We start from the raw sequence: 17,741 nt of genomic DNA, 5'->3' as shown, positions 1-17,741 counted from the left end.
TGACTAGTTACTCTCCATTTCTACAAAGAGATAAAAAACCAAAGGATCTCATAACACAGGATTTTTGAAGGACTATGGGGCTGGGGGGTAGAAAAGAGAGAAACAAAATCTATTAATTACAGCTTTTCATCAGCCGCGGATTAGAGGCTCCATCTTCTTTGAAGGTTCTACTTCACTGAAAGCAATAAGTACTAGTGCTACAAATAAGAAGAAAGAATGTAAAACTAGGTTAAAATGACATTACCCTTTTCCAAGTAACACTCATAACCACAGAACAGCTAATGTTCTTTTAATAATTTAGCTCTTCACATATTGTCTTCCCATGGCATCCCGTCAAACAGAAAAGGGTAAATTAACTTAAGCTCTCTGCACCTCCTGCGAAAATAGCATGCTTAAAAACTTGTGGATGAAAGAATGCAAGCTAGAAACATAGACCAGTGTTTTGATTTTTAAGCTTCCTAACTTCCAAAAATTACATTTCTGCATTTTTTCATTTACAAAAGTTTGTAAAAAGCATTTGAAACTAATAAAAATAATTCAACGGTGTGACTTGGTTACACCAAGTAGACTATTTCAACAGCAGCTATTTATATTTGAAAACTCAATACTTCCCATTATGAGATAGCCTACAATAAATGAGCAGTCATTGCTCAAGCTGTATTTCTCTAAACCATAAACTGAAGGAGCCAAATATAATCTCATTTTATGTCTTCAGCACCTGACATATCCTATGGAATTTGTGGTATATACTGAGAGTAAGCAGAAATACTTTGTTTAGCTTTCAGATATATAAGCAAAGGGATACAAGTACTGATACGTAGTTTTGACTTCGTGTTGGTTTACCAGGATACATAAATTGAAAGAAACGCTTCTTTATTTGAACTGATTTACATTGTTGGCTGACTTTCATTCTTACACTGAAAGGAAATATAGATGTTACTTATGCCCATAATAATGAGATAATAATGAGTTGAATTATTGTATGGGAATCAGTCTTGTATACTTTCTTGTTTTGAGATTCAGATTACAAAAATTACAAATTCAATTTTTTTAAAATAAATCAAACCATGCCTTCAGATGTGATTGTTTATAAATAGCTATTTATATCAAGCCATCTACCTTCTATGTCAAAACAGGCTGTTTTCCTCATGGGAATTTGAGATGAGAACATTGGTAGTCAGGAAGGGTTACACTTCTCACTCAAAAATAGAAAGAAAGAAAGAAAGAAAACAAACACCTGAAAACTGAAAGATTAAATGCCAATTTTATCAACGGCCTTTAATATGCAGGCTGAAAGAAGCAGAGTTTATAAGCAGTGTATACAAACAGTCTCAAGAAGTTTCCTGCAAATTTGGTATTTGACAAACAAATCGGAGATTATCATTGCTCTATTATCAATACTTTGCGTAATTATTCACAATAACCTTGAGATTGCTGGAGTCACAAAAGTCTTAAAATGGAAAAAATGAATATGTGTAATCAATCAGGTACCCCTCTTGGTACTCATTCAGCCAAAGCTGATAGGAAGAAGACATGACTTCAGTATAACCACTATTTTACCCTTCCTAACAATCTGAACAGTAATTTATATATAAAGTCATATGAGTACACCGTGTACAGTGGCACAAGAAAATGGATCTTACCACTGCAGCTGGAACTTGATGCATTTTTGCAGCTGGCGTTCCTGGGCGTGGGTAAAATTGATTAATGAACAAGCTCGGAAACCTGTACTGTTCTACAAGTTTCATTGTTTCTTGAAAATCTTCATCTGTCTCTCCTGGAAAACCACAGATGATGTCTGTAGCAATTGTTATTCCAGGCACTCTGTAAAGAAAGCAGAAAGGAGCACTGAACTAAGGACATATAAAAGTCTTGCTGCCTTAAAAGCTACTGTATATAGAGTCATAAGTCCTCATCTACAGAAACTGAGACCCAAAATGATCCTTGGACAAAAAAATAATAATATTTTAATACCATTGCTTGGTAATGAAAAATGTGTTTGGTAGTCAGCCGAGAGCACATGGGATAGAAGAAAGATATTGCAGCAAATATTGGATTAGGATTGCGACAGAAGAGTAAAAACATCTGGACCAACTCCTCCTTCATTCGAAATTATAGGTGATCAGCAGAGCTTGTAAATTTCTTGAATTTTGATTGCTTAATCCACAAAATTTATAACTTCTGAGACTTAGCCACTAGAATTTGTAAACTATTTAATGTTTTATAATGCTGCTATCAAAGTAGAACAGGATATCCAAAAGAGGGGACTGGCATGCCATATAACCTAGCAATTTTGAACAAAATTGGCTTTGGAGCCAATAAAACATCTCTTAGTCACAAGTTAATTTCTAACTGAGTACTCCATAAAATCAGCCTATGCCTTGCTTTAAAAGGAAAACAATATATTTAAGTTTACAAATGCACAGGCACTGAGCTCTCTTGTTATTTAGCAAGGTCAACATTTCCTGACTGTTCCCCTTGGACTGAACATGCAGAACCCTTACACACAGCAGCTTAAGAGGGCGCAGCTAACAGAGGCAGCCACAGACGCAGCAGTTAGCGCATCAGGGTGCACAGAAGGGGGTGAAGTAAGGGGGCCTCAGTTGAAATTGTGCCACAACAATAGTCAGACACAGTGGTAACGTGTCACTGAGCCTTCTCCCCTGTAGATGTTGGAGTAGCTGTCCCTGCTAGGGTTGAGGCTTGCACCCAGACTGAGCTTCAGCTGGTGGATGCAGTCCTCTGAGTCCCAGGCTGCAGGGAGTCCCTGGGGGCTCTCCCTGATGCCAGGAGAGATGGCCCTCTGTCTTGCAGGAGCTGTGCTGTCTTGGAGGAGCTGTGCCTCCAAGTGAAGGAGTTACGGGAGGAAGTGAGCAGGCTGCGCAGCATCAGAGAAGATGAAAGGGAGATAGACAGGATCTTCTCTGCAACTCAACAGCTTCAAGAGCCTCAGGCCCCATCTGCAGCAGAGAAGCAGGTAGTGTCAACCCCCACTACCTGTGGAGAAGGGGAAGGATGGACGGTAGTGACTTCTGACACCAAGAGGAAGGATCCTGCTCCACCTAAGGGCTTACAATTGCAAAATAGTTTCATCGCCCTCAAAGTCAAAGAGGAGCCAGATGGGCCAACAAGTAAAGTATCTGGTCTACCTAACCCCTAAACCACACAAGACCACCAGGAAGAAGCAGCGAGTCATCGTAATGGGTGACTCCCTGCTGTGGGGGACACAGGCACCCATCTGTCAACCCGACCAACCATCTCAAGAAGTTTGCAGTCTGCCAGGGGCCAGGATCTGGGATGTTGTGGGGCTCATCTGGAGCTCTGACTACTACTCCCTGCTGCTATTTCATGTGGGCACAAACGATAGTGTGAGTGGAAATCTGGACAGTATTAGAAGTGACTACAGAGCTCTGGGGGGCAGCAGTCAAGGGCATGGGGGCTCAGGTGGTGTGCTCCTCATCAGGAAACACTTTTTTACTGAAGGTGACTGAGCACTGGCACACATTGCCCAGGGAGGCTGTGGAGTCTCCCTCCTTGGAGATATTCAGAAGCTGTCTGGACACGGTCCTGGGCAATTGGCTCTAGGTGGCCCCCCTTGAGCGGGGGGTGGGGTTAGACAAAATGAACTCCAGAGATCCCTTCCAACCTCAGCCCTTCTGTGATTCTGTGACATGGCCCAGAAAAATGAGTCCTACAATCAAGAGACTACTGCGTGGTATTTACAGAGCACTCTATGGGACCCAGGAGATATCAACTCAGTTTTCCAAATGTGACACTAGCCAGCTGGATGACCACTGCCCTATGAGAAACTGTGAAACCACAGCACTGTTTTGTATTCAGCCTGCTTGTGTAAAGTGGGAATAAAGACAAACCCCTTCTGCAGAGAGAGAGAAATGTGTAGTGCTCAGAAGTGCTCAGTGCTCCCTATTAACACAGATGAGACTGTTTCTACAACACAGAGTTGATTCTACACTATCAGTAACAATGATGAACTGGAGAAAATATGATTCATGAGGAAAAGTAAGAATCCTATAAACATATTGGTGGTATCTGACTTAAAGCTGGTCCTGTTTCAAGTGGGAGGAATAGATGAGATGACTTGCAGAGGTCCCTTCCAACCTAAATAATTCTACAGTTCTTAAGCAGGCTACAGGCAAGGGAACAGCTGAGACAGATTCTTTTAGGGGTGAATGGCATAAAGACCACTGCCACAAGCAAAGCTCACACCTGAGCTTAAGAAGGGGTCTCCAAGACTGTCTCCAATCTGAAGAAATGGCTGGAAGGCTTCTCTTCCCCTCATCAGGACAAGAGACAGCAGAACTGTAAACAGGAACGCATGTAATCCAAATGACATTTATAAAGTATTTGAATGGTCAAAGAGAACTATAGTTTCTTATTAGACTGTACATCACCACAGAAAAAATAGTGCTGTGATTACAGTGGGTGAAGAAACTTGAGTTTGAATAGCTGAAAGAAAAACTTCCTGTAACAATGAGCTCTACTGGAATAGGAGAACCTGTCAGCAAAAGACCCAAGAAAGGGGAAGCAGAGAATATTGTTCTTAGTAATTTGATTAGGTGCAATATTAAAGCATGCGTAACCTACATGCACCACAGCAGCCTTCATACAAACAGTATATGGTAGTAAATATCTTTTGTGACTTTGTTTTTTAACCTCAAAGAAATCAATTTTTTATTTAAGTATTGGCAATGAGCTTAGATTAAAGGAAATGTCTTGGCCTCCTTTTTACATGTGTCTGCATATATAGTTAGCTGCACAGGAATTTATTAGACATTATATTACTAGAATCTTCTTTCACCTTTTCCTTATGAAAAATCCCCACAAAAGAAACTAAATTCTTTCAGTTCCTTTTGAGTTCATCAATTCAGACTCCATCATTTGAGATGAAGTTAAAACACGGGTTTTGGATACCAAATCAAAACTGGTATAAAACGGAATATTTTCAAGGACTTGGTCCAATAATCATACGTGGGAAACACAAGCTGAATATTGCACAGAACAGCAAAAATCCTCTGAGCTGTTGGCTAAATGGCATCAACTACCATTGCTTTCTTAAGACTGACAAACTGCAAGATATGAAGTTCTGCTTGATATCAAGTAACAGTAAATTCGTTAGCTTTAAGGACTGAGTGAACAGAGGAGCACTGTATTCTGCAACATGATTTTGTTCACATCGCAAATATCTTGTGCAGTAATAGTAAGCTTATGGAAGAAAAAGTACATTACTTTATAAATCAGTATCATATAACACCAGCTGCCATTTCTCAGAACGTGAACATTACATTCATTACGTTTGACAAAACCATTACAATGAAGTTATTTTAACCATTTTAATGACACTATTGGCAACAGTCAAAGCATTTATTACCAGTGGTAGTAGTAATACCATCCTTTACAAAGGTTTGGTTGTTTCTATAGCAACATGAATTATAAGGTCCAATCAAGCTAGATACAATAAAATATGCTCTTTTTCTCCATAACACCAGTTGTCATTCAGTTAAAAGGAAATTACATATTTTAAAAATTCATAACGTCTACAAATGTCTGAACTCCATTTGGTGATAAGGTGTTAATTATCTTAGTAATTAGATTTCTTCCTGGATGGAATTATTACACACAAAGAAAAGCTAGAGTATGAAAAGAGAATAAGGACCACAGTGCATTCAGCAGCAGCAATTAATTACCGTTCAATCCAGTATGACTGCCTAAAATATGACATTGCATAATGCATTTTTATACCACTGTTGATTATATTGTTTAAAAAGTAGTTTTAAAAGGGGAGAAAAGTATGAGATTTCACTCAGAATAAAATCCAGTTACTGACAAAAATCAAGCTCTTAGCCTTTCTCAAGACATTGACAAATAAAAATAAGTACAGTTAGTTCCACATGCGAAACATCATTTCTTAACGAGAAAAAAAGGGGAAAAAAAATATAATTGCGGAAAAATATAAAACACATATACACTTGAAAATTAAAGTGACCTGTGCTCTGACAATCTGAAAGAAAGCAGCACAAAATTCCTTATTGCATAGATTCAGATGATGTTTAAATAATTGTCCCAGCTATGAAATACAATGCAAAATTACACAAGAAACAATTTCTTGTGCATCAGCCAATATTAAATTGTTTTTTGAAAAGAAATGCAGCTTATCTATTCTGAAGCAAACAAAGAAAAAACTGCTGAACATCCCCAGTAAGCATTTTGTAACATTTTTTACATAAATGCATTTACACTCAGTCTAAAAATTCAATTGCAGCAAATGTTGTCTAGGGTTAGCAGAGAAGCTCCGCAACACGTTGTTCAGTGAACCAAGAATACGCAGTGGTCCTTATTAAAGATAAAATGATTTTAAAAAAGCAGAAAGTTGTTTCAAACATACAGAAGTCTGGATGCTCCATATAGCCTAGCTAATGGAGGTGGTCAGTCTGTTTCAATACTTCTCTGCATAAAATGACTTAAACTTCGCCAGCCATTTTAAACGCTTATAATCCTGACAAACGCCTAGAAAGGCTGCGTGCAATCGTTTTATCTGGCAATCATAAATCTTGCAAGATTTTTTTCTCTGAAGACATACTATCATCTCCATTCGCTCAACTTTAGAAACCAAGAAAAAACAGAGTTCAAAGTTTACTCTCAATGGGAACATTTTACAATAAAATTGTGGAATTTCAGAAAAAGATGAATTTGAGGAATAATCAATGCCATGCATTATACAGCCCTAATACTTAGGGTTCCTCAACATTCTCTCCTTTATGTGCCTCTACATAGATAAATCCCTTCCATCTACTCAAGCGGATTTATGCTTTGTCATCCTGAACCAGACCAGCAATACAATCACCATCATCTTGGGCAGTTCTGACCATCCAAAAAGCAGCAACTATTTCATCTTACAGTAAAAAGTGTCCATTTTAGTGTGACGCTATAAGGACCAGCATACCTAGACATGATCATGAACAAGTGCTGAGAGGACAGATATCCAAAACCTCACAGAAAGGAGGAACAAATGTGTTTGAAAGGACACAGAAGAAATGCAACATCTTGCCCTCTGCCTGAGAAGGAGCCAAGTCAGCCCCTTGGGTCAGAGAAAAAATGTGTTCTACCTCCCAAAGGAGTGGCTGATACCTGGAAGTAAAGTCGTGGGTAAGTAAAGAACGCACTGTGGGTAACTGCTGCCCTGAGAATTGCCTCCTCGCAGCTCACAGGTGTCTGAGTTAGCTCTAAACAAGCCCAGAAGAATAAATCAGTCTGAGGTAAGCTCTGTGCTACTACAGCTAGGTAGTTCCTGGAGCTCTGTTTGCTCAGGTATTTCTGTTGCATACTGCTAACCAGCAAGCAGTGCAGGCATAACCTCACAGTGACAAGTTTCCTGCTGTTTTCTGCCCAGGGGACTTAGTTACCAATGTTAGAGAAAACAGAAACTGGGATAGCAGTAACAGGAAAGCATAGCAGATATTACAGTGACAGTTACCACAGACCAATTCACCAACAGAGGGAAGTTAGAGAACTCTTGATGGAAGGCAAGTTGGGAGTGAAATGCAAAATCCCTGGTCGTTTGACTTAGGAAAGAGATAAAAGTGTCAAGCTGCCAAAAATGGTAAACACCCCCCCCCCCCCCCCCACTTTTCATAGAGCAAGATGTCTAAGAAAACCAGCAGCAAAAGTGTGAAACTTGCTAGGATTCAGATGTTACATGGATCATTTCATCTGGCTTTAGTTACAGAAAACATTTCCTTTAGCAATAACCATTACAAACCAAATCCATGCTCAGGGAGGAAATTATGTAAAGGAGCTAAAATTCATCAGGCCCTTCACCTACTCATGTGACCACTTGAAATTCTTTTGCATGATCACATATTCTTCCCACTTCCCTTTCAGCACTTAACACGTAAATCCAGCAATGACTTAAAGCCACCAACTTGCTCTTAACCAAGATCCCCCACCTCCACCCCTCCCAGTATAACAAAATACTGGATTAGAATAAACAGCTATATGAATAAATTTAAAACACTATGTTCTTACAGAAGGGTACAAGAACTGCCTGGGAAATCTAGAGTAATTAAGGTCAACACAAAAATGTGATGACCTAGCAACTTCTTGATTCATAAATTAGAAATTCACATTGAAAAAATGTTAGGGAAAAGAAAGTGGAATTCTTATGAAAATAAAAACAGTCTTCTCCGAAATGTTATTTCAGCCTTTTAGAACCTTTCTGCGATATATGCCTGTTTAGGGAACCTGCAAATGAAATGAAGTTAATGAATGAAATAATTTGAAGGTATCTGAAAGTTGGTCTTTCAAGCATATTTACAGGCATCTCAATGTGCCATTTTGTGTTGGTGCTGAAGGAGATGTTTGCATCTTCCGTGACCGCACACAGTCCTCCAAGAAGCCCTTTCCCTCCCTCTTTCTTTTTTCTCTACAAGGCCTAGTCTTGTGGGATTTCTGACTTACACTTGAATTGCTCACTGAGGAGTCACACGAGCTGGAGCTAGCACAAGAGAAACAGACTGCTCAGCTGGAAGCACTGCCTCTTTCAAAGGCTAGTAACAACATGAAACTTCACCCTGCCTCTCTCTTGACTATATGGAGATTAGCCTGAGAATTAAGCCATGGGAAGATCCCGACACTTTTAGAAAGGGATTCAGCCTACTTCTGATCTGAAATCCTCCTGCACTTCTCTCTCTCTCTCCACGGACCATGAATGGAGCACAGCACAATATACCCCTAATTTAAGTGTCTGGAGTTAGGGGAGTAAACCTGAACATAATTTCTGAAGCAGGGGGTTTTCCATCTTTTTCAGTTTACGATTTACCCTAAATTATGCAATGGATGAACAGACTTCTAATAAATGGATATCCACTGACAATGTTTTTCTTAGTAATCTCTTCCATATGCGTTTAAAAGTAGTCCAGGATGTACAAGTTCAAAACCTCTGTGGCAGAAAAAAGAGCTCTTTCAAACCCTCATATCAATTGCTCAACTGATTTACACATGGAGTGAAACTGGAAAGTACCTCGGTTCAGCGACAGAAGACATTTCATTAACATTTATGTGTGAAGCCTTTTAAATGGTAACAGACTGAGCCTTACGGCTAAATATAAACTATCATTTGGTAAGACTGCTTATCCAAAGGCAGCTATATGTATCATGAGCATTGATATTTAAGAAAATGATGTAAGAAAATAAGCAGTACTATCAAGTCCACCACAGAACTTATGTTATTACTTCTTATATAGAATTCTATTTAATGCTGCCGTTTCCTCTTCCAGTGTTCAGTTGCTCTAGACACATAATGATGTCATTGACATTATCAGGACAAATAGTGGGAGATTTTGCAACTGAATGTAGGATAAGTAGGGTAGATCCAATCATGACTTCTCAAGAAAGATATTTAGAATACTACTATAAAATTTAGCAATAAAAGTATAAATGGCAGGACAGGATGGACATTTCACAGACTTCAATACAATCTAAAAGAACAGAGAGAGGGCAAGATATTGGAGTGAACATGGCCAGGGAGTCAGACCTCAATAAAATAAATATAAATAATGTAAAAGTAGTATCCATTTCCGCTCTTCTATAGTTAGTATTAATGTCTTCGACTTCAAGCTTTGTTTAAGTCTGAGGGACCTTATGTTTGCTTCTATCAAACTGTCCATCAGATCAAGCCAATTAAAAAGATTAATTTACTGCATTTTGACTGAATTTCTATTAGATGTGTAATAAACTGTATTGGAAAAAAACCTAAATGTATAGTACATCCAATAGTGTTGGATACAATCACATACTGAGAGAAATGGGTGAAAGCTGTGGCCTCACTCTCTAAAAAAGAAAGCTGCTTATATTCAGTGCAAGAAAAAAGTTTCTTTAATAAACTCACACACTTAAATTTCATTATTTGTAAACTGTGTTGTGTATTAGTTATTCAGACCTTCTGTTTTGATTACTTTCACCAAATTTAGACCTGTTTATGGTGTATATATTTCTATTAAATACAATAGCATGAGATTCCACCCTGGCAGGACACCTGCTAACATCTTTTATTCACGTACGTGTTCCCACTGCAAAGCAATTGTATTATTTCAAGTATTTTAAGATGTTCTCTATTACTGCCTAACAGAACTCCAGGTTGTGTCACAAATCAGTTCTCCTTCACCTCGCAGTTTGCCTGCATTAAAGTGAAGATAACTTTATGTTGTTATTGTTTGTAGAAGTCCATAATGGCTTCATTTATAAGTCAACTCACTTCTTTACTTTCACTTGACTATTGAAAACACTGAATACTAGCAGACGTTTAAGTAGGTAATATTTTGTTTATATGTGTAAAATGCATAATTTTAAGACTTTTTTTTTTTTTTAATTGTTTTCACAGCTTGGATCTTATCTCTCTGAAACTGATGCCTAAGACACAACAAACCAGACAAAGAAATTGTAATGAGGTATTGTTTATATGTTGTGTGTGTGTATATATATATATATGTGTATATAAAAAACAGACAAACAAAACCCAGACATGACCACAGAGAAACCCCCAGAGTATTTCTTCAGAGTATCCTTGCAGATTTCCCTGAAGAAGGATGTAAGCACATACACACATGGGAGAATAATTGCAAGATCATAAATCCTACCATTTAATTTGGAGGTTATTCATAGTGAAACACTTCAGATTTCAAGGGTAGCAGAAACTGCTTATTAAGCCTAGCCTGACAGCTACAGAGTCACTGCATGCATTGTGCTTTTTGCATTCCACACCTCACAGAGCACTAAACACTGCTCATGGTGGTGATTCCCACAGGGAACACATTACACCTGAGCTTTGTGATCTGCAGCAACTTCCAACCGATTTGCAAGTGCAGCTTAAGAGCTTGGTTTTGAACTTTGGAGTCATTAGTGGTTTTGATGCAAGTCACCTTACAAAGGCTGTAGAATAGTAGCTGTGATCAAGATGCACAATCTAACAGCTCTCAGAATTTAACTGAGAGTGAGAATGGGTATTTTTTACGACTGTTTTTTTCCCAAGCCCACCTCCTGCCCCCAGAAGAGCTCTTTCAGAAACTGGGCTGAACGACACCTGGAGGCAGCTAGGAGACCTGATTTCCACAACTCAACTTGAGAAGGTATAGGTATGGAGGACTTTGTGTGAGTAGGGACTGGGTCTGTCCTTGTTGTGAGGGAATAGTGACCTAGATAAAAATATATTTCAGAATTAGCAGAGCTCACTGCCTGAGGATGAAAGAGTACACAGAGTTTTACTCTCTTTAAACAATTACAGTGAAGGTTGCTAGAGTTCCTACTAGATGCAGCCCAAATGTTTTATAAGAAACATTACAATACTTGCCATTATCAATTTTCTTAAAAAACCAAACAGTTAAGGCTTGGACTAACTTTATTCAAATATAAGGTGTTCTACTCTTCCCATAAATATGAAACATTTTACAGAACTTCATTACAGATTTATAACTTCAGATCATTATTGTTTTATGATTAAAAAATGAGCGACTTAAGACAAAAAGCTCAACATCCTTAAACTTCATTTCCATTCAATCTCTAATAAATACCATCTGCTGTGTACTTTAGGGATATAATACCCGTCAAAAACTCAGCCGTATTATGAGAACCGGCACCAAGTTGATCTGAAATGCATATTTGAACAGATGTGTTTAAATTACATCTCTCCGTCTATCCACACGCATAAATTCAGAATAAGCGTGTGTTGATTTAAAATGCATAAAAAAGGGATTTGGAGATGCATCAAAAGTGAACAGCATCTCAATGGATCAAGGCTCGCATTACTAAAGGTCACCACTAAAAATAAAGTTTGAATTTATTAAGGGTTGCACCAGGGAACTGTTTTGGGAACTGACTTAATGTTTGCTGCACTAAAGCAGCCATTGAAATTACACTAATTTTCTATGACCCTTCACTGTTTAACATTAGAGCTGTCAGGCATGGTCAGAAATAATAGGATCTCAGCCATGAGTAGCTGAGAATATTATATACTTTTTCCTCAGTCTGACACAATGCTTATCACCAGCACTAACTGTCTTGGGCTCTGAGGACCCATCCATGTCTGTTTCAGTGACAGTCATTTAGCTCTTCACTCTGACACAGAAATCAGGCGTATAAAACAAAATGATTAACATGCCTTTTTGGCATGATGAAACCAAATGAAAAAACTGCAAGCAGTGCTCCATTAACAAATGCTAATTAAAAAAAAAAAAAAAAAGCTCTTTCTGAACTTGTGTTTTTGCCCCTCTATAATCTACAGTCCCTGTTTCAGGGACTTTGAAAATAAGATAGATCAGACCAAAGGTCCACCTAAGCCAGTAGTCTACTGCTAGCAATGGGACGCAGCAGAAGCCCAGGAAAATGTTTAAGATGTAGAGTCCCCCAGACTCCCTTCCTCCTTCCAACAACCGGATTTTGTCAGAGAGGTGTTTTTGTAACGAGTAGCCTCTGATGGACTTCTCCTCCACTAACTTCTCCAGTCTCCCCTTGAATCTAAACCCCTCCATATCGTAACCAGTTGAAAGAAAGAAAAAACCAAAACAAAATCTCTCTTTTCTGAGCCTGCCACTTGCTAATTCCATTTGATGTCCCATAATTGTGATGCTGGGAGAGACCGGTAACGACTCTGTTCACCTTCTCACGGTTTTACTGACCTCTGTTCTAGTCCCTCTCAATTAGCACTTTTCCAAACTGAAGAGTCCTTAATTTCCTTTGTGTGACAGATCTGTCATACCTCTGATAATCTCTGTTAGTCTTCACAGTAACATTTCCCATTGTAACATATCCTTTTTGAGAGGGGTGTTGACAGCATTTAACAATACAGGCACAACGAGATAAAAATCTCTTGAAGTATTTCTAGAATTTAGATAAATGGTCTGCTTTTTAAATTTTTCTTTCAGGTTTCGGTTCATTTGTTTTCTAGTAAGCAGGTAGCAAAAGGTAATGGACCTTTCACAAGGTAAGGGACAAAAGAGAAATGCCAATGACATTTGTTTATTTTTAAGAAAATGCAAGTACAGCATTGGTAAACATTCCACACCTAGAGAGATGTTACACCCCAACATCATTAAAATACACTACCTTTATGACAGCCATGTTCTGAAATTTACTTTGAGAGCAGAGTCTGCAACAGGGACAACAAACTGGTAAAAATCACTTGCCAACAGGATCAGCGTTAAAATTCAGGAAAAGAGGACTCATACTACTGCTTTCCCCTGCTACGGGAAAACAGAAACTGCCAAATAAAAGATGGGGAAAAATTCTCTCCTCCACAGAGATATAAACACTACGCTGAGTCCCATTCTACCTGCTTCACAGGAGAAGCCTGGGATTACTGGCATAGCTACACCTTCTTTAAATTGATACCAGCCTCCGCCTCTTTCTAAGCTGTTACTGAACAGATGTTCAGAAAAACTTAACTGTCATTAAAAGAGATCGATCAATGAATATGCCACCTCAAAAAGAAAGCTGAGCAGAGACGCCATCTCAAAAAGTCAAGGACTCTGCAGCTGACTTCAGCTGGATATTAAATAGTTCAGGAGCAATAGCCCTCTCCTTATTAAACTATTTCCCCATAAGGTATGAATCTGACGGAAGTGAATAACTCTTTGCTGAAACACACAGGCTAGGTGAAGTTTTAGAAAATAAATAAGCGAGAACTGGCAACAAAAAGAAGGCCAAGCACGTTTCAAAGACAGGCCAAAGTCAGCAACGTGGGGTAGGGGAGAACAGAACAAGTTGTCAAAGGAGTAGCAGTATGACAAGTTGCAAGACTTTAACAGAGAATTCAAGATTTCTATCTGAAGCAGAACCAAGAATGGATCAAGGAAGAAAATGAAGAACTAAAATTGCCATTGGGTCAGATGTTTTATTCTAAGGTTTTGGTTCAAGATCATTTATATTAAGAACTTCTGCAGCAGAGAGAGAGAGGGAGGAGAATGGCTCCTGGCAAGACAGACATTGAAGCAACACAGATTTTGAGGAAAACATGCTCAGCTCGAAAGAGTTACCCCAAAACAGCTGACAGATTTAAAAGAGACATAATTCTTTCACATCACAAGCTATAAAACCAATTTGGCTGGGTTTTTTGTGTCCTACTTCTTTGTAAGAAAACATCACATGGAAAGTTTTCCAGTTGCAAACATCTACACGGGAAGGATTAAGGTTGTGAAGGAAACAGCAGTTAACAACACATGCACGATGTGCACTAAATTTAATGATCTCCACTCCATTTCCAAAATACCTAACGAAATACAACTTATACCACACCAGCTGATCATCCAAAATACAGCAGTTATATGCTACATCCTTATCAACACAGTACTTACAAAAGGTGTTGTTATAATTAAATATCAGAACCACAGATTCAAAAGAGAGCGAGCGGTAGGCAGGTCGGCTGGGGCAAGGTTTAAGCAGCCACATCGGTCTAATTCTCAGAGATGCTTTCCGCTTACAAGTGTAGGACATTTCTACCTCTGAGAACAACAGGTTTTGAATGTCTGAATATGGAAGCAAAGACTAATCATGTACAAAGTTAATTTGATATTTAAGAGGATGCATTTTGAAATTAAGAACAGAATAGGAAAATACCAAAACGAAACAGCATTTTGGATAGCGATGTTATGATAGCTATAATTCTGCATCCTTACTCAGAGATGTTCATAACTGCAGACTTAATACCTGTTCCTCAGATAGCTTTCAGGACTAACAGCTGCACAGAGGATGTAGGGGACTGGACAGTGTTTCCAGATAGGCTTGAGATTTATGGCTTTATAAAAGGAAGATCTGGTAGGGCAAAAACTTTTACTATCGTTGCTTTAATACTTTTTTTTTTTCCTTACAGAGCAGTATTTGTACATGACCATATGGAAAAAAGGTATGGGGAACTACTGCTTCTGTGAGCAGCATAAAAAACAGATTTGAATAATAATAAGAGATTTCTCAGTTCTAAGACTAAGTGTAGTATTTGGCTCAAAATTCTGTGTATACACCCTCCCCACCCCATAAAGATTCAAAGCTCCTATCATGTAACTTCAAAGTTTTTCAGTTTTACTCCATGCTACACTGGCAAATGTGACAATATGGTCTTAAAACTTCAGAAGAAAGCACAACACAGGCACCACAATGTGATCGAAACACAACCCTATAGAGCTTCAGAACTAAATTTTCAGAGGTAACATTTCAGACTCACAAGCAATGCTATCTCCTTATTAAGTCAAAACCCATGAGTTTAACTTCAAAGAAATCCAGTGTGCTTTACTAATGAAAGTGTGATAAGATAATGTAAATTATGTTCCAAATCAACACAATGCAATATAACTTGGATCACTGGGAAACAGAGAACTTACCTTGCAAGAATTAGTTTAAAGAAATTATGAAGCAAATTTTCCAAAGTAAGTGTGCATAAAGAATTATTCATTCACGTAAAAAAATTAACTGGAATGATATATAGAGAGAGCTGGGCATGACTGTTAAGTTAATGGGCATCACTGGAGTGATAGCACACAACAAATACTGTCTGTAGATCACACTGTCTCATCTCATTTGAGGTATGCTCCGATAGCAACCTGAATTTAAAGAAATCACAGCAGAAACCGTATCAATCTTTATGAGCAAGCACAGTTCACTCAGCTAATTGGAAGGTGGAAGAATGACTGTGAGAAGTATCTGTTTTGTTCTCAGGTACACCCAAACAGCAGGTGAGTTCAGAATATAAAGACTTCCTTAAATACACAGGATTGGCCCATAACAATAAGATATTAATTCATGTACTAGTTAATAAAACGTAAGTTAGAGCAAAATATTGTGGCTTCACTTCCAAAAGGAGGAACGGGCTTACCCTGCTATGCAGTTGAGGACACTGGGCAGAAAAAGCGAAGTCACCGGGAAAACAGCTCTAAAATCTCCTAGCTCACCTTTCAGAAGGATGGCCTCAACTAACCAGGTCATCATGCACTTTTTGTTCTTAACACTTTGGAAACAGTTTCCTTTGTCTAGAATTGTCAGTAATTTAAATTTAAGAACATTTCTTTGTAAAAGGCAAAATCAGTTTACTACTTTGGGGTCAATGGAAGTAATCAATACATGCATTCCTTGAAACGTTTTGAAGAATGTTCAGATGCAAACATGCACACAGAAGTACACATACAGGACATCATAAGCAAAATCAGGAAGAGAAAAGACGATCTTTTAAATGTAGACTGTTAGTTTGTCAATGACAAAGTTAATAGAAAGTCAATAGATGCTGTTGCCTCAGGGATGCTCTTACCCATTTCTCTCTGTTCAGTTCAGTGTGTCACTAAGTTGCCGGTGCCTTAAAAATTAGAGTTAGCATGATTTACAATGTCGTTATCAGGACAACAGTATATCTTGTCATGGCCAAAAACTTCAAATAAAATGAAGGAGTGTTAAACATGTATAAGTTCAGGTGCCTTTTTTGGAAGGACTCTTGACTTTGACAGGTTGTACACAGCCACAGCTCTCAAAGTCATTCGAGCAGTAGCTTTGCTACCTAAAGGTAGGCTCCCTAAACGGGACATTCCAAAACATTTCAGACAAACTTAAGAGGAATACTGCATGTCAATATGAGGAGAGATATCAGCTTACCATCTTTTACCCTACAGAAAGCAAAGCTCTTCATGAAGTCCAAATAAAAATCTAGAAGTTTGGAAAAAATAAACCAAACCACCCCAGCTATTCAAACAGAAGACAGGAAGGCGGACACCCGAAACATTTTGGGCTTGTATGTGTCAGATGTCCTCCAATACGCAGTGGAGCAGACACAGCTTAAATGTGTTACCACATTTTAAAGAATTAAAATAGGCAGAAAATTAATCTTTTAAAGTTAGCAAACTCATACTGTGGAGAAATAATTACGAAAATTTAATGTTGTGAGCAGTTACCTGATTTGACCTAGCAGTGAACAAATCTACAACCAAAAGGTAAAAGACAATCAGCACAAAATCAACAATATACTGTTATCACTGAAGAAACATGAAAGACAAAATTAAAAATATATTTTATGAAGAATTCAAATACACGACAGCATTCCAATTATGGCAACAAAGCTCTTTGGCATCACTAAACCATTAAAATTGGTATAGGTAATGTATGAAAATTGTATTTAGGGAATAAGGTTTCAGGTAAATTTAATAGCAGTGGAAAATGAATAAAGATGTAGCTGAGAGGAGTAACGTGTTTTCTCTTATATGAGTATATGTAATTAGATAAGAGAGAGGATCGCTATCAATTGGGTTTACCAACTTGATTCAAAGCACAGGAGTAATACCTGAAGATTAAGGGAAGGAGATTTTCTTTTATCCTGAAATGGTACGACAGAAAGACATGGCACGTGAAGTCAGAGAACCCAAACAGAGTCTCTGAGGCTTCCACAATTAGAAGCTTAGGCAGGACGATTACTATTGAAAAGGAAATGAGAATCAGCATGGAGCAAGGCAACTGCTCAAGAACTGGCATCAGTCTTATACTGAGGAAAAATATAAACTTTAGGAAATCCCCAAAGAGTTCGCAGAAGTCAAAACCGCAATACTCATGAAATTTTATACAAGAGATGGAACAGAATTGAAAACCTCTAAAAACATCATTATAAAAGGACATCAGTGATGTCCTCAGACAAGAATACTAAATGTAATAGTTCTGATAAAGGAAAAAATTGAAAACTTTTATTACTAGAGACAATTACAGAAACA

The 17,741-nt window shown here is 38.2% G+C and overlaps 1 protein-coding gene across 4 annotated transcripts in view; it reads right to left on the bottom strand.

Annotated features, from left to right (window-relative positions):
- The window catches only part of CDKAL1 (CDKAL1 threonylcarbamoyladenosine tRNA methylthiotransferase), a 429,338-nt gene that overhangs the window by 114,098 nt on the left and 297,499 nt on the right, over positions 1-17,741 (bottom strand). For all 4 annotated transcript variants that reach the window (XM_087764738.1, XM_087764716.1, XM_087764726.1 and 1 more), the window contains one exon: positions 1,644-1,824. In XM_087764738.1, the coding sequence (XP_087620864.1) occupies positions 1,644-1,824 (181 nt within the window). The remainder of the gene's footprint in view (positions 1-1,643; positions 1,825-17,741) is intronic.

The sequence above is a fragment of the Nipponia nippon genome, unplaced genomic scaffold, assembly GCF_047370975.1.
Source record: "Nipponia nippon isolate SJK-2023a ecotype South Korea unplaced genomic scaffold, ASM4737097v1 scaffold_1, whole genome shotgun sequence".
NCBI lineage: Eukaryota > Metazoa > Chordata > Aves > Pelecaniformes > Threskiornithidae > Nipponia > Nipponia nippon.
This window is presented reverse-complemented; position numbering and strand designations above follow the sequence as displayed.